At 40.4% G+C, this 17414-nt stretch overlaps 3 protein-coding genes across 17 annotated transcripts in view; 2 read left to right on the forward strand and 1 right to left on the reverse strand.

The window, feature by feature from the left end:
* Positions 1–7118, forward strand: part of LOC109525670 (uncharacterized) — a 17023-nt gene extending 9905 nt beyond the window's left edge. Inside the window, exon 8 of the transcript XR_002170191.1 lies at positions 7079–7118. The gene's annotated coding sequence lies outside the window, so the exon portion shown is untranslated. The remainder of the gene's footprint in view (positions 1–7078) is intronic.
* LOC109525667 (myelin-associated glycoprotein-like) lies at positions 1997–6599 on the reverse strand. 2 transcript variants are annotated; one of them, XM_019886389.1, is made up of 6 exons: positions 6471–6599; positions 6031–6393; positions 4053–4340; positions 3035–3286; positions 2514–2774; positions 1997–2425 (listed from the first exon to the last, which is right to left on the reverse strand). In XM_019886389.1, exons 1-6 carry the CDS (start codon positions 6517–6519, stop codon positions 2337–2339), a joined length of 1302 nt encoding a protein of 433 aa, XP_019741948.1. In that variant the 5' UTR covers positions 6520–6599; the 3' UTR covers positions 1997–2336. The 2 variants fall into 2 exon arrangements, with proteins under 2 accessions (XP_019741948.1, XP_019741949.1); XM_019886390.1 differs by lacking the exon at positions 4053–4340.
* A 2049-nt stretch (positions 7119–9167) lies between the features above and the next one.
* The window catches only part of LOC109525624 (myelin-associated glycoprotein-like), an 8609-nt gene continuing 362 nt past the window's right edge, over positions 9168–17414 (forward strand). The window contains exons 1-11 of one of the 14 annotated variants that reach the window (XM_019886253.1): positions 9168–9319; positions 9628–9705; positions 9794–10186; positions 11039–11338; positions 12393–12492; positions 13257–13289; positions 13363–13398; positions 13464–13505; positions 16194–16229; positions 16315–16380; positions 16988–17015. In XM_019886253.1, the coding sequence (XP_019741812.1) occupies positions 9660–9705; positions 9794–10186; positions 11039–11338; positions 12393–12492; positions 13257–13289; positions 13363–13398; positions 13464–13505; positions 16194–16229; positions 16315–16380; positions 16988–17015 (1080 nt within the window). In that variant the 5' untranslated portion in view covers positions 9168–9319; positions 9628–9659. Of the gene's footprint in view, positions 9320–9627; positions 9706–9793; positions 10187–11038; positions 11339–12392; positions 12493–13066; positions 13167–13231; positions 13290–13362; positions 13399–13463; positions 13506–16190; positions 16230–16314; positions 16381–16987; positions 17016–17414 lie in introns of those variants that run through there. The other 13 variants (XM_019886255.1, XM_019886252.1, XM_019886254.1 and 10 more) reach the window with 13 other exon arrangements.

A 17414-nucleotide genomic window follows, 5' to 3' on the forward strand; every position in this document is an offset into this window, starting at 1 on the left:
GTACTGAGACTCCTCGTACTTCTGGTAGAGAAAGGAAGACACCAAAATATTTAGAGGATTATGAATGTGTTGTAAAAGGCAATGAGATCACAATTGATTACTGCTATAGAGCAACAGTGGGATTGCCACAAACATTCTACGAGGCAATGGCTTCGCCAAAGTCAGAAAAATGGAGAAAAGCTATGATAGATGAGATGACGTCTTTTAAAGAGAACGACATTTTCACCCTTGTTCCATTACCGGAGGGTAGACAGACAGTGGGGGGAAGGTGGGTGTATGTTTTAAAGGAGGATGACAAAGGAAATGAAACATATAAAGCGAGATATGTAGCCAAAGGGTACAGTCAGAGAGAAGGACTTGACTATTCTGAGACATTTTCGCCGACTGCTAATCTGACATCACTGCGACTACTGATGCAGCTTGCTGCGCAGTATGACTTGCTCTTAAACCAAATGGACGTGAAGGCAGCATACTTACATGCACCTATTGACTGCGAACTATACATGGATCAACCTGAAGGTTTTTGTGTGAAACAAAGGGATGGTGTACAACTTGTGTGTAAGTTAAACAAATCCATATATGGGCTCAAACAGTCTGGGAGAAATTGGAACATGATGCTTCATGAGTTTTTACTTGAGAATGAGTATGTACAGAGTCAAGCAGACCACTGTATCTACACCAAAATGTCTGACAAAGAAAAAGTGATTTTGTTAGTGTGGGTCGATGATATCATTGTGGCTGCCAGCAATGAGAGGGGTTTATGCAAGATCAAAGAGAAACTCAAGAGTAAGTTTAGGATGAAAGATCTCGGATGCCTCACTCATTTCATTGGGATTGATTTCAAGCAAAATGTGGGCTCAATCACATTAAACCAATCCAGATATATTGAGAAAATATTGGAAAGGTTTGGCATGTCTGAATGCAAAGCAAGAGGCACTCCAAGTGAAATCAAATGTGACCTGACTTCAGAAGGGGACAAAACCGATCAGAGGAAATATAGAGCAATGCTGGGCAGCCTCATATACATCATGACCTGCACTAGGCCCGATATTAGTTGGATTGTGAGTAGACTATCTCAGTATATGTCTGATCCAAGAGAAAAGCACTTGACAGCATTAAAACATGTGTATAGGTACTTAAAAGGAACTAAGAACCAAGTGCTATGTTACAAAAAGAGTGACGCACAATTAGAGTTGGTAGGCTACTCCGATGCCGACTGGGCAAATGATAAAGAGGACAGAAAGAGCACCACAGGCTATTGCTTTAGTCTGTCACAAGGGGGTGCTATTGTCTCATGGAAGACAAAGAAACAACAGACAGTTGCACTTTCAACTTGTGAGGCTGAATATGTTGCACTGGCGGCTACTATTCAGGAGGCACTATATCTTACACAAGTTTTGAAAGACTTCCATCCAGGATTTGAACAATCCACGAAGATATTCGAGGACAATCAGGGAACGATACGCCTTGCAAAGAACCCAGTGTATCGCCAAAGGAGCAAGCATGTGGACATTAAATACCATTTCATCAGGTCCAATGTTTTGCTGAAAAGAATTGTTCTGATGTATTGTCCAACAGATAGCATGGTAGCAGACGTGTTTACTAAATCTGCTACAAGGGCAAAAATTGAAAAGTTTAAACCCTATATGTTCGGTAACTAATGCAATGTTAGTGCATGTGGCACCATCGAGTGGGGGTGTTGGGTACGATGTATGCCACTATCACTGTTGTTCCAATGTGTGGCACTACTTTGTGTGGAAGGACACCATGTTCTGGGGTGTATATAAATAAAGGGGGTGGAGCTTCCCGGCAGTTCGCTTTTGGCAGTGACGATGCACTGAGGCACATCAGGTGTTGAGCGACTCAGTGGTAGCGACACACAGAAAAATAAAAGAAACGTCTCCAGTCTTGTGCCTCGAACCGAGTGTAGTCACCAGCAATGATGCCTACACATGACCAGCGAGAGACTTCCGCAGCAGAAGGATCAACAAAAGGTTTTCAAGATTTCAATAGGTATGGGGGATTAATGTCGATTTTGAGATCATCAGTTGTTTTATAAAAGGTATACACCGGATATCGAACCTGATCTGCCAAAATGTTGAAATGAAAACACCGATTCGTAATTTTGTTGGTAAATATCAGATCGCTGTAATAATTTGCAATTAGACTCGCAATGAGATAATAATCAATCAAACTTGTCACTATTTGCACCCCCCAAAAAGGGGGACATTTTGGAATTGTTGTTGAAGTCGCACATGACATGCTGCATGATAAGTCGAAATCCTCAGTTTTTGTTCCGACTTTTTGAGCGTTCAATTGTGGTAGTTTGCGGTCTCTTACCATTTTTTTATCATCACTACTAAGAGAATCACCAGCATCAAAACACCTCCAGCTGCAATAATAACATAAAGATACAGCATCTTACCTGTATTAAAACAAAACAGGGTGGAAAAAATCAGAATTCATGTCATCCAAACTGGTCATTCAATCAAGTGAAATACTTTCTTCCATACTGTGAACTGGTAAAGTGATGGCGGCGCTGGCGTTGCCCATGGCGTTGTTAGCCACGCAGTAGACCAATTCAGAAGAAGGAAGAAAAGCGCGCAGAGTGCCGATGGTAATGGAATCATGTCGCTCTACGTCAGGCCTCGGAAGGAGTGTGTCAGGCAGTGAAAAATGGACATTGCTGGGGGGTCTGGACTCTGCAATGCACACACACTTTACCATCTCCCCGTCGGAGGAGCACGATGAGACGCTCTTAATCACAGGGGCATCTATTGAAAAAAGGCAAGAAAGACATACTTTAACCCTTTACATACTGTTCATTTGCATGCACATATTGTATGTTGTGTGTCAATTTTAGCCCAAGGCTAAGAATATCCTCATAATAATGATTTATATCAAATTATGAACTATAGTACAACTTTTTTAAAATTATCCTGTCTGATATTGATAAACGTCAGTGAAATTTGACCCGAACAGTATGTCAGGGTTAAATCAAATCACCACAAAAGTGACTTGATTGTTTACTTACATGTCACGTTAAGCTGTGCGGGTGATGATGTTGCTCTTCCCAAGGCGTTGGTAGCCGTGCAGTACAGGGCCCCCGTGTGTCTGGAGACGTTTGCCAGGACGAAGACGCTGCCCTTGTGCAGCTCAGCACCGTCTTCGTTATGCCACTCGTAACTGATGGCGGGAGGGTTCGCGTCGCAGCTGCACTTCAGGCGCACGGCCTCGCCCTCCTTCACGTTTGCGTTGAAGTCGACGTGTACGTTCACGGGGGCGTCTGTTCAGAAACACACGAAAGGCTGCAGCGGGGTGTGTAGAATTTTGTATGCGCATTTAGAAATGAAAACAGATGGATGGGCCTGGTCATTCACAGGTAAGGAAAAAGCCAAACAACAAAAGTGTGGTATTATTTCGAAGTTCACACTGACACCTGTGCACCAAGCGCACGTGTTAATTTCTGAATCCATCTTATGTTCTAAAGCAACCAGAAGCTCATGCTTGAACTGTTTCCATCTGGAGTTCCTTGCGCACTGGCGTCCCCAGTTAGAGGGCGCACCGGCGCGCCATTTTTGGTGAACTCTGAATAACCAAACGGCATATTTGGACAACACCAAACGGTCGGAGCCAAGCAGTGCGCGTTTGCAGCGTATTCCGAATAGTTACCGGTACAGAAATTGCACATGAATGGTAATCAGTCAGCCTTGTATGCCTTTTAGTTCCTGAAAGCAAAACGATACCAGTACCGGCCAAACCTAAAATATAAGGTGTCGGCCCAATACAGGTATGTGGTATCAGTACTCGCCCCTCCTTATTTAATAGTCAGCATCTCTGGTGATGATGTATTCCACTAAAATGTTTTTGTCATGTTATTAGATAAATATTGATTCAAAACTGCTCCAGATAAAGTATGTGGCACAGTTGTGTGCTGTTACAGTATTTGGGTGGGTGGGGGGGGGGGGGGAAGTTAGAAGCTAGTTTTGACATGATAATGTTGGTAGTAAAGAAGTAGATTCAGTCCCCATTGGAGGCCACCTTTTACTTACATTTCACATTTATGATCTTGGATGCTTCCTGTTGCTGCCCCCCCTTGAATGTGACGTGGCACTGCAAATGCGTGTTGTTCTCAGCATGGGCAGGATGGAAGGTCAGTGTGGACGTAGCTTCCCATTGGCCGTTTTCCAGGGGTCGAGTCTGATAATGTTGATGTCCAGGGTGACTCCATAGGATGACGGGAGGAGAGGCGGGGCAGGAGTGAGTGACAGAACAGGAAGCAATCACAATTGGTTGTGCCGTATCTTCCGTCACAGTTAAATTGACAGGACTTAATGTACCTGAGAATACAGAAAAATGTTTTGTTGTAACAATGAGTTGGAGAACTGCAATTAAATGACAAAATGAAATGTGTCAGTGGTTCAAATATCATTTGTGTAAAGTGGTAGTGCACATATTTGTTTAGCTATGTGTGATGTCACGTTAATTTGTGCGAGTGTATTATTTAGGTTAGTAGTTGGTTTGTTTTGAATAATTTAATTCCTGAATATAGCAGATTCATGATTGTGTACATGCTACATGCATAGTGTTAGCGCATTATGATCCTCTCCGTTTTAAATGTTTTGCTGCCATCAAGTAGCATCAGTTTTTTTTAAAAACCTTTGGTGAGGACATGATGGAATAAGCGTACGTTATGATACAAAAACACATTGCTTGCTGTAAACCGCTTTGAATTACGTTATGCCCACAAAGTCAGACATTAGCCCATTCAACCACCCCCATATTAGGACCGCCTCTCTCATGTTCAGAAAAAGAGCAGGAGGGGGCCAGGATGCTGGACGATTTTGGTGCGCTGGAGGCGAGTGTCTCCTCTTTTACAAAAGATAATCTCTGACTCTGGTTGTGTTCTTTATCTCCTGTCTCGATTTGTTGCATGTCTACTTAGTAATATTTGTAATTGTACTGTATAACCTTAACATGGTATCAGTTTTTATTGACGGACTTTCACAAACACAGCAGAAACCTTTTCCTAGCGTCCATGAATAGCAAGCGGTCACTGTAGTTAACAGACAAGCTAAGAGTGAGTCGAACTTCTTCTTCCTGGCTTCTTTTGGTTTAAATGTTTGTAATATGTGCATGTATTAATAACGTGTTCGTTTTGTTTTCTGTTCACTGAGAATTGTATCCTGACTTGTTCAATAAAGATTGTTAAAAAAAAACTCCTTCTTTTTCTTTTTCTTTTTCCTTTTCTTTTTCTTTTTCTTTTTCTTCTTTTTCTTCTTCTTCTTTAGATTTTCCAGGCAGTTTGGATTCCCCTCGGCCCCACGCTAGCTCTCACAGATCTGTCTCGGAACTACGACAGACATCTCATTTAGGGGAGGAGACCTACAATTGCCCACGGAGATAGTGTTCATATCGGAGATGTGATGTGTCTCAAGTACAGTACAGCACACGTTACAAGAACACGCTTGCCAATATTTTTCTTGTTATGTTTGGAGACTTTCACATTTTAAAATAATATGTTAGGATGTTAAAAATCGGTATGTGTGTAATGGCTGAAGATGTATTTTCATGAGATTTGCTGACATTTTGCAGCATGCCTGTTCAACCTAGTTTTAGTGCAGAACATTTCAGGGACAATGTATCTTGATAAGAACTTTTCGTCTGAACAATCCATGTATCATTTGTTCATTTGTTTTTCAGAATAAAATAGAAACAAAAAGAACATATATTGAGAAAAAAAGTATTATTATTATTAGTATTATTATTATTATTATTATTATTTCTTATTTTTTGTTTGCTTGTGTGTTTTGTTTTTTTGTTTTGTTTTGCGCTGTGAAAAACGAATAAATGAATGACTCAAAATTTCAGACTATCACTTGGAAGTTGGAGGTCCCACTGCACTTTATATTACAACTTGTAAAAGCTGAATGGTCACAAGATCTATAACTACGTACACAGTATTGTTCAGTATTACATCCTCACGCTTAGCTCGTATAAGTCTGCTAGAAATGAAAGATTTATACTTACGTATCATTTGTACGGAGACGGTCTTGTCTCGGTAAGAGAATTTTTCAAAGCCTTTCATTTCAACCCTGAAATGAAAAGGCCCTTGGTCGCTTTGCTGAAGCGGGTCAATCTTTAGCGAGCAGTTCTTCTGTCTTACATCTCCCACCAGCTCGGTTCGACCTTGATACTGCTGCTTTATCTTTGGGTTATTTGGGTGATAGATGAGGTGATTTTCTGCCTCCAACCAAATCCCGGTGAATTCATTGATGGCCATCTGTGGGTCGGGATAGTTAAATGAGCAGGGAATCACGACACAAGATCCGGGGAGTCCTTTCACTGAAGATGGCAACTCAATGGTCCAAGATGATGCCTTAACACAGATGACTGCAAAAGAATGCAACATACTAATGTGATTATTCTCTGTGGAGGGGAAATATTTAAATGAAGAGATGATACCATACCTTCAGAGAAAAAGAAGAGAAATAATAGAGAACTATTTACAGTATTCATTTTGTCCTCTCGCGACGTGACCTGCAAAGAAAGTCCAGGAGGGTTTCTAGGGTGCGGCACATGTGCGACCTCCCTCCAGCAACGCATCCAACCACGTGTGAAGACAAAGACAACACTTCAGATAGCTGAATCATTCGCTTTCATTTTCGGTTAGTAGTTATTGTGTCCATTTTTTAAAAAGAAAAATCATAGTTGCGTAATAGTAGTGACTGTCAGCCGAAATCCATATTTTCCTCGTGCTTTATGTCATAAACTAACTCAAAGAAAGATACAGAGCATTCTCTCCATTTTGTGTTTTATTCCTTCTTATTGCCAAAGTGTGTCTTTTTAAATGCCTGAGTAAACACTGATGGTATCGTTTCCATCTTTGCAAACGGAACATCTTTATTTTAGTCACCACGACTTCCCCTTTTGTATTTTTATGCCTACTTTTTGGACAATATTAATCATTTCATGAAACCACTGTCGTCAACAAGCCCACAGAAGTTCTCAATATAAGCCTCTTTATATTTCAATATTTTCCTTTTTTTTTGGACTGTTTGATCATGTTGTGTGTTTTACACACACACACACACACACACACACACACACACACACACACACACACACACACACACACACACACACACACACACACACACACACACACGCAGTCTGGATTTGAAACCATCTGTACTTGGGGCTGGCTGCCTTTCTGTTGGCAGTTGATTCCATTTTCATGCAGCATAACAACTAAATGCAGCTTCACCATGTTTACTTTGAACTCTGGGCTCCACTAATTGACCAGATCTGCAGATCTCAAAAATGTACTCGCTCTTCGACTGCCCATTGTGCATTTTTTTACTCATAATGATTAATAATAATAACTTATTCTTGTATGATATTAAATTATCTTGAATGTTTTCTTTCTTTGAACTCATTAGAAATCTAGGTGACTAAAAACATAGCATATTTCATTGTGTGAAAAAGTTTGCCATAATATTCCAATGTTTTGATGTAACCTTGTATCGCATCTAAATAATAGAACATATTGTCTTCACACTTTTATGTATCAGAAATGTACAATCCAATGCATGAAATTATACATCATACAGATCTATGGAAAACAAGGTAAAAACAATGTAAACATTGTCGTATACATTTCAAATGTCATCATGACAGGATTTCCGTTTCTCACATGACACACAAACAGGAAGGCCTTGCTCCTTCAAAGCAAATATTGCAGTTTATCAGAACAATACACTGAAACAAACAAAGATGAACCCCAGTTTGCTGTTTTTGTCCTGAATTTCCCCTGAGGCCCCATTTCCTGTTCATTTCCTGACAAAACTCAAATACTGGAGAGTCTCTTCCAGATTGAAGCTGATCACGGCTCCCCCACAAAAGCAGGGTTCAGCATTCCACCGCCATTTGGAAAACAAATGTCTTGGTCCTGCAGAGCCAGGTGGACATAACGAACGCTCTCTGTCAACGGGAGGTTTTTCACAGAGCGTCTTTGCTTTTGTTTGACGCTCCAGAGATCTTCTTCACATTGGGTCAAGAAATCCTCCAGCTTGACGGTATCTTCTTTGGGCCGTCCCCAAGATAGTCTCCTTGGACTTGGGTTGATGAAGCTGAAGGATGCCAGGTTACCCATCACAGGAAAGGTTCTTGATTTGAAGAGATGAAATGGGAAACATTGACAAGTATTAGCCCAAAAAAGAAAAAAAGAGCATATTCAGCAATTACATGTTCAAGGAAGTAGGATTACCAGAAGAGGTCTTTACTCACTGGCCTTAATGTTCCAACAATGAACCTGAAGTTGTTTCCCCTCCTCATTTTAAAGTGTGCCTGCTATTAATGGCATCTGATTGAGGGGATTTAGGAATAATCATGGCGGGAACAATACAGGTTGATCACTGCTGATTAATGGCTGTGAGTGATAAATTTTCTCTATTACTAACACAGCCACTCAATCTGGAACAGGAACACACGATCAATTTGAAAGAGGAAATGTCATCTCCACGGTAGGATTTGCTTTGTATGCAAAACCTTTCAGGTAAGCTGGTTCATCGACAGTTCAGCACAAAAGTGATTCATATCCATGCCGATTTACAGTCGGTCAACTGAATTTTTGTACGAAATGAGTGAGGATTTTTTTTTTCTGTACATTTTGCACTTTTTATTATTGTTAACGTTTTGACGACAGACTTATTCATATCCCATATTCTTGATTATTTTGAAGAAACACAGTCTTTTGCATCATTTTAGAGCAGGGACGAGCAACTGACAGCCCGCACCATGAGTTACCCCAATTAATCACCCCACCCCCATTCTGAACATGACTGTTTAAAAAAATGACAATACAAAAAAACTCGCTCCCTCAAAAATGTTATGTTTCAGTAACTTCTCTCGATATAACTTTATATATATATATATACACAAAACCTAGATCACTGAAAAGTTTATTAACTAACAATATCTAATGTCGTTAATGGAGCTACCATTGCCTAAACTATAGTTCCGCTGTATTGAGACAAGAAGGAGCTCTGACTTTTGCCCAAGAATTGAGACCACCCTTTCATTTGCATTATTACTTCTCTCTGCACTTCTAATGTTTAAAACCCTCCTCACATAGTCACAGTCTTAAGAATTTCACCCGCAGCTCATATTATCATTTTGGTTTGGAAAAAGAACATAATTCTATTTCATTGTTTTTCTTAATTTTTATTTATTTATTTTTTTTGCTTGGTTTTTTTTTTTTTTTTTTTTTTTTTTGTAAATCCAAATTAATTGATCAGCCAAGCAGAAGCTCCAGCAGGTAAGAACGTGAAATATTTTCCATACATTTAATGACAAATTCACATTTCAATTTTTAGTACACACTGGATGTGTCAGACAGTATGAAATTAAACACGAGAAATGTGAAGTTGGTGCAGCGACTCAAAAATGAAACAGATGGCAAGGAAATGGTTTAAGCCTAAATCAATGAAGCAGAATGCCATAGCTGCTATAAAAAAAAAATCACATAATTGTCACACAAATAGAAAAATACAGCTCACAACTATAAAGAGACACATATTTCAAAACATGATGCATTTTGGGATGTGAAATGCTTCTTTTTCACAGAAATTGTTGCAGCTGTATCAAATTGAAGAAGCATGAATTTTAAGAGAAGGCTAATGGTGTTGTATGTGCTCATAGCAGGTAACAGAGTCTTTTTTTTGTTTACAATAGTATTCTTTTTTTAATCGGTGACACATATCGCCATCATTTTGAAAATTTTCTCTTTCAGGTTGTCGTGCTGCTCTTAGTGGCGAATGGAAGGCCACTGTTGTGAAGCGCATTGACGCCCTGGTAACTTCCTGTGTGGTGTTACCCTGCTCATTCAGCCATCCGAAAGAACAACTCCCCAGCTCCAGACTTCGAGGGATCTGGCATCTTCAAACGCAACGTGACCAACGCATATACCATCAGGATGAGACAAATATCTTAGCCAGCTTTCGAGATCGCACTCGATTGTTGGGGCATTTGGGTCAGGGGAACTGCAGCTTGGAGATGACGCAAATCAAAGACTATGACAATGGACCTTTCTGTTTCCGCATTGAATTAGCGCCAATGGAAGGCGATACATCCAGCAGTGACAAATTCTCCTTCGTCGAGGACTGCGTCAAGTTGAAAATGCTACGTAAGTCAGTAAGGACTTCTTGGTCCATATTAGGGATGGGCATAAAACCAGAATTCCTATTTGAATTATGTGGAACAAAGTGTTCGTGTTCATTAAAAGGGAGACCAACCCCCCCACAAAATATGAAAGCAAAAATTATATTGTATTTGCCAGCACGAGTCAAAACCTGATACTGTTATCAATATTGCACTTGTGGAATAAGCGTTAAACAGGATAATTCGACAATCGTTTCTGAAGTGTCATCAGATTGTATATACATATCGACAGCGAATGGCAAAATCTTCCTTGTGCAAACCCCATGTCATGGATCTGTTTGTGTCCAACAGGTGGCACTGTAGGGCTCCGCCTGCAGCTGCGCACCAGTTGGTCATTGTGTCGTTAGTTGTCACTTTAAAAGACTTGATGCCTGACCACTCAGTCTCGGGTCATTTTTGCTGTCACCGTCACTGTTTCTGTTGCTGTTTCTAGAAGTGTTTTGCTTCTGCCATCGGTTTTTGTTTGTTACTTTGGATTCTTGTTGTTTCCAGGACTTAGTTTGTTCTGGATTTAGTTTTCTCAGCATTTTATTAATACAGTTTGTCAGGTTCACCCTGCTCCTCCCACTTGACTGCTTTTTGGGGTCCTTTAATACCACCATCAAGTGACACCCCATCCATGAAAAATATCGATAGTAAAGAAGGCGCATCCAGACAAACAGGCGGCTATGTAATGATAGTCATTTTTGGCAGGCAAAATACCCCAAAAGATTGTTCGATAAATAATCTAGTTTAGTCAAATACCCATCCCTAATCATCAGTATTAGCGCATACTGTCGAATTATGTGTTATTTAACTGTTTCAATGATGTTCACAGCTGCCCCTCCAAAACCGACGTTGACCCTGCACGCAAACATAGCATACGAAGGACTTCCTTACACCGTGGTCTGCTCAGTGACCTACACTTGCCCTACCCACGGGCCCTCGCTGACATGGAGCAGGGGCAATGCACACGAAGTCACCACCGTCATCAAGGAGATACACAGTGGGTTTTGGGAGGCTCAGTCCATCCTCATCATCATTCCCGAGGCGAAGGACGACCACAGTGAAGTCACTTGCAAGGCCAGCTTTTATGGAGGGATGTCATCCTCTGACAAGTTCACCCTGTTTGTCAAACGTGAGTGAATCGATGCTTTCATTGAAAGCGTAGACAAGTCAGATTGTCGATTAATAGGTTGGACTACAAACTGTTTCTTGAAACTTTGATTTGATTGAGTTTAAAAACAAAATATTCCAAATGACATCACTGCTGAATTTTGGCAGGGTGCGCCACAGCCAGCCCAACCCACTGTGGCACCTTAGCCAAGCTTTTATATGGTGTTCCCTGACACTGGTGATTTAAATTTAAAGTAACACAATTATTACAATTTAAAAAAACAAACAAAAGCAACTCTAATACATACAGTATATGTTACTATAAAAGTATAATAGAAGGTTTTTTTTTCCTCAAATGCATGCAGTCTTAGATTACAGTAGAAACAGGTTTAATTGTCAGTACAATGAAATGTTGATAAGCAAGTGCAAAGATGCAGTAAACTGCTGTTTAAGATGGAATGTGGGAATGCAAAATTATGGAGTAATAATAATAACATTAACAATATGTACTTAAAAATGATTTAAAGTTTAAAAAATAAGAATTAAAAACTAGGATTTAAAATGTGGTATATGAAGGCATGAAAAGGAAAACATTTTGATTTAATGTTAACAGCAGGACGAATGTTAGAGAGCCAGATGTAAAGAAAGCAAATAATACAATTCAGGTATCTGCTGAGTAGGTTTAATCTCTGCCAATGATTAATGAGTGTACAGAGCAGAATAAAATTTTTTGCTGATTAGCATACCATGGTAAGCAGGCTAATTGCTCATAAGCGACTTAACGATGCACTGTTCGATATTAGACTATTGTGTGTGAGTCTACGTGTGTATTGAATAATATAATCCACTTGTAATATTAGCTGAAAAGCGCTTTCAGTTCTTGTTTTGTTGGTTTCTTGCAAACCACTTGAACTTTTGTTTTGTAGCCTTCGTAAATGTAACAAATTACATTTACGGACAATAGAGTCGAATCATTTGAGTGTATTTGGATTTGAAAATGTCTTATTTTCAGTTTATATAGCATGCCGATTGTCTTTTGTATCGGAAAGTAAACTTGAACATTTGTTTTTTTTCAGGCACCAAAAACCATCACCACATCATCGTTCCGTCAGTGGTAGCAGTTGGGATCACTGTGCTCTTCGGAGGACTCTGCATCGTCATGGTGAAAAAATACAAGTGAGTCATTTGAGAAACATCTTTAAGGAGCAATCTGATGGATTAACGGTCTTTATTTTGTTAAGAACTTTGTTCTGCTATATATGAAGGCGTGAAAAGGAAAACATTTTGATTGAATGTTAACAGCAGGACGAATGTTAGAGAGCCAATAATACAATTCAGGCATCTACTGAGTAGGTTTAATCTCTGCCATTGATTAATGAGTGTACAGAGCAGAATAAAACTTTTTGCTGATTAGCATACTATGGTAAGCGAGGCTAATTGCTCATAAGCGACTGAACGGTGCACTGTTCTATATTAGACTATTGTGTGTGAGTCTGCGTGTGTATTGAATAATATAATCCACTTGTAATATTAGCTGAAAAGCGCTTTCAGTTCTTGTTTTGTTGGTTTCTTGCAAACCACTTGAACTTTTGTTTTGTAGCCTTCGTAAATGTAACAAATTACATTTACGGACAATAGAGTCGAATCATTTGAGTGTATTTGGATTTGAAAATGTCTTATTTTCAGTTTATATAGCATGCCGATTGTCTTTTGTATCGGAAAGTAAACTTGAACATTTGTTTTTTTTCAGGCACCAAAAACCATCACCACATCATCGTTCCTTCAGTGGTAGCAGTTGGGATCACTGTGCTCTTCGGAGGACTCTGCATCGTCATGGTGAAAAAATACAAGTGAGTCATTTGAGAAACATCTTTAAGGAGCAATCTGATGGATTAACGGTCTTTATTTTGTTAAGAACTTTGTTCTGCTCTCTACTCAAGGAAACGCATTTCAGAACTTCAAGATCAATCCAGGTGAGTGCTGATGAGAATGCCGAGATAGCGCCGCACGATACGTCTGAGGATTTCGATTGTTTTTGTTGTTTAGCATGCGCGACCGGCTTTCGAGGTTGTCTCGTCGCAGGTAAGAGACTTGGGCTTCTTCGGGACTTGTCCATGAACGTGTCATCAAATTCATCTCATTTTCAGGTCTCGATCGGATCATTTGGAACTAGGGCAAGCTAACCAAAGGCAACAAACACACACACACACACACACACACACACACACACACACCCACACACACACACACACACACACACACACACACACACACACAAAATCACGTGTCTAATGAGACGAGTGAGCACATCCACGTCCGGTTGGAGGCCTCTGTGTTCACACGAGGCTCTCATGCAACGTCCCATTCATGAGGCGAACGGGGCTCGTCACAAGGCTGCTATTACAACATCTGCTTGCTCTTACCCCAACTCAAAATTTTTGAGTTACCTAAACTCAAAATGTTTGAGTTACCCCAAATCAAAATTTTTGAGTTACCCCAACTCAAAATTTTTGACTCAAAAATTTGAGTTGCGGTAACTCAAAAATTTGGAGCTGGGGTAACTCAAAAATGTTTGTGGAGTTCTTCTTGAATGGCAAATCTGCACCCTTGCTATACAAGATACGCTGAACTCAAAATCACAATTACATTTCGATGAATTGCCCAGCCCTAAGACCAAGTTACTGTGGGAAAAAAAAATCGAACAAGTCAAATCATTACTTGCGTTAAGCAAGTCAGAAATCAAGTCTTCCAATCTTGCGCAGTCACAACATATATTCCCCACATTAACTGCTGTCTACTGACTGCGGCTGTGGAGCAAATAAAGTTCATTGTCGTCCATCCTTGACCCTGAATGAAAGACCGCACTCATGCTCACCTGTCACGTTGTTCCCCACCCCTCTCGCTTTTCGGACCCCCAAGGGGAAGTGGCATAAGACCTGTCACCCCGCATCACGGCGATGGCCCGAGCCAGTATGTAAACGTGTCAGCGTGTGCCAACTCACAAGTTGGACATATCACTTTGAATATGCGTGCTGACAATGACTGGAGCGTAAAAATGGGCTTCACTGCATCCGGCACGGGCGTGTGCGCGTGCTGCGTATGTACGTCTGAGTCCATCCCGCTACGTTACAGTGACATTCCCAGTGGGAAGGTGCCTGCCGCGCAACTGCTTTCATTTGCTACGATGCCCATTTTGGCCTTCGTGAGCCAAGCCTAGGTGACACGCCGCCTCATCGGCACGCACTCAGCATTTTAGCGTTAGCGTGAAACGGGCTACGCCGGTGAAGTTAGTTAAATCGAGATGTACACGGTCTAGGTGTGCTACACATGCACACAAACGAATTTTCAGAAGTTCTGATTGAGACACGTTTGTGTGTGCTCCGCTCCAATTATCTGATCAAGATTTTTGGGTCAGAAATATTGAACATGATTTTAAATTTAATATTCCTGACCCAACCTGTTTCAGACCCTCTGATCGGGACAAATCCACTCTCAACAAATGCCAGACGGAAGACCAATTGTCTTTTTTGGGCCACCGGTTCGAATTCAACCCGATACTTGCTTATGGCTATATCTACCAAACATAGGACCCAACTGCTGCCCATGCTGTGCCTGTTTAAAAATCACCATCTCAAGTCAAGTCAAGCTTTATTGTCAAATATGCTCTATGTGCAACATACACACACACACACGCACACACACACTCTCAATGTTAATCACACACGAATAAACCATCAGGCCTACTTGTGTACAGTCCCTACTGAGCAGAAAGGAAGTGCAGGTATTTTTCTTTATATTTATAGATATGCTTCATTTGAATAGTTTCTGTTCTCTATTATGATCTGACGGGATATTTAAAACTGTTTTCTCGGGGCTTTTCACCCAAAAATTTTCAAATGACTTGACACCTGCACCAGTTCAACTTTAAATATTTTTTGATGAATTTCTTTTGGCAAAATCAGTGGAATAGTCGATTAGTGGAGGTATTGTTATGTATAAGCAAGGCTAAATTTGACACCTGGAACACCCACATTTCAGAGTTGCCACTAACTTTTGATATTGCTATGTATAAGCAAGGCTAAATTTGACAGGGAACACCCACATTTCAGAGTTGCCACTAACTTTTGGAGGCTTTTGACAATTTCTTTTTGTTTTTGTCATTGAGCATGCGGAACCAGTTTTCGCGGTTGCTGTGCTTTTGGGAACTAAACCCATTTTGACTGTTGCCTGAATAAAATACTGACTTTCTTGACATGGTAAATTTTGGGTCTCAGCTGTAATCCAAATTATAAAAACATACGTTTTCCTCGGGTGGCCCGGTGGACTAGTGGTTCGAGTGTCAACCTCACAGTGTAGAGGTCGTGGGTTCTATCCTGCTTCGGCCTTCCTGTGTGGAGTTCTCCCCGTGCCTGTGTGGGTTTTCTACGGGTACTCCGGTTTCCTCTCACATTCCAAAAACATGCATGGAAGATTGTTTGAACACTCTAAATTGTCCCGATGTGTGAGTATGAGCGCGTATGGTTGTTTGTCTGTGTGTGCCCTGCGATTGGCTGGCAACCGATTCAGGGTGTCCCTTGCTTACTGCCCGAAGACGGCTGGGATAGGCTCCAGCACCCCCCGCGACCCTTGTGAGGATAAAGCGGATTAGAAAATGGATGGATGGATGGATGGATATATTTCCCACTGTGTATCTACAGATATGAGTTTCACTTTTTGAATTGAACTACCAAAAATAAATGAAACCGTCCACGATATTCAAATTTATTGGGATGCACCTGCATCCAGATCTGATTCCGGATATTTACTGTAAGAGCTGCAGTCAAGTGAAGGATTGCTCTCTGCTTTGCACTTATTATTCACAATGTGTTTCATTGCAGGAGACCGAGAGAGAACATGATGGAGCTGAATCATTTGTAAGTGGGTCGAATGGACAGAAAGGTACTCGAAGCCAGTCAATCCGACAGTAAACATGACATATTGTAAATGGGATCCTCGCAGACCAAGCACTTCGACATCTGGAGCTGGACAGAAGTTCTGCAAACCTCCTCGACCATCTCCAAAAAGGTACCGACCTGCACTCAGGCATCATCGCAAAGAATCAAAAGCGAATTATTCAAGGATAATGTTGCAATATTAGATTTGTATCATGACTTTCATGAAGTGGCAATGTTGTGAGAATAAAGTCACAATTATTTTCCTTGTAATATTACAACGTGCTTCTTGTAAAATGAACTGATATTGCATGAATGAAGTTGGGATGTGACAATAACAAATTAAGTCATATTTCATAAATTACAAAAAAGCAGTTATGCTGCCAGAATGAAGTCATAATATTACGTGACAAACAGGATTTAAAAAATAAAAAATTCAAGCAACTTTAATAATGTTAGTTTTTCTCTACTATTAGAACTTTATCCAGATTCCCTTTCTTTTGATATCATGGAATAACACAGTGTTATTATGGCTATAAAAAGAAAAAAAAACACATTCTTACTCTTTTCCATTGAGAAAGTTTAAAGGATAAACATCTTGTCATATTAAAAATAATTTACATGAATTACACATGTATAGATTTGTTCCCTTTTGAGGGGGAAACTAAGACCCTTTAGTACAAACTAAAGAACTATTTGTTTCTAATGTTTTCTTCTTTTTTTTTCTTCATCTTCCTCAGCCAGCCCGGATCTTCCAATTACAAACCGGTAAGAGCCTGACTCCTAATTATTCCACAGGCCTTAAAAGTCGAAGTCAACTCTAACATTTTACTTACAATAATATGTTCTATGTGGCCTCACTTGTCTAAACACGGTATTCTGATAAATAGAAATAATTGGCAAAATCCACTCGCTTTTATCCATCTGATGGCTGTCAACTGAACGTGACATCAAAATTGCTCAGGGCAGAGGAAACGACGAACCACGGCTCACCGGTTTTCTGAGTTTGGTGATGTGACGTTCGCAACCTGAGCCATGATTGGTAGTTTCCTGAGTTTTGAGCAACTGTGATGACAAAATGGCCGCCCCTCTAAGAGGGGCAAAAACAGGTGAATTTTGCTGCTTAATTCATATTCCACTCTCTCTCTCTCTCTCTCTCTCTCTCTC

The sequence above is a fragment of the Hippocampus comes genome, unplaced genomic scaffold (assembly GCF_001891065.2).
Source record: "Hippocampus comes isolate QL1 unplaced genomic scaffold, H_comes_QL1_v1.1 scaffold335, whole genome shotgun sequence".
Lineage (NCBI taxonomy): Eukaryota > Metazoa > Chordata > Actinopteri > Syngnathiformes > Syngnathidae > Hippocampus > Hippocampus comes.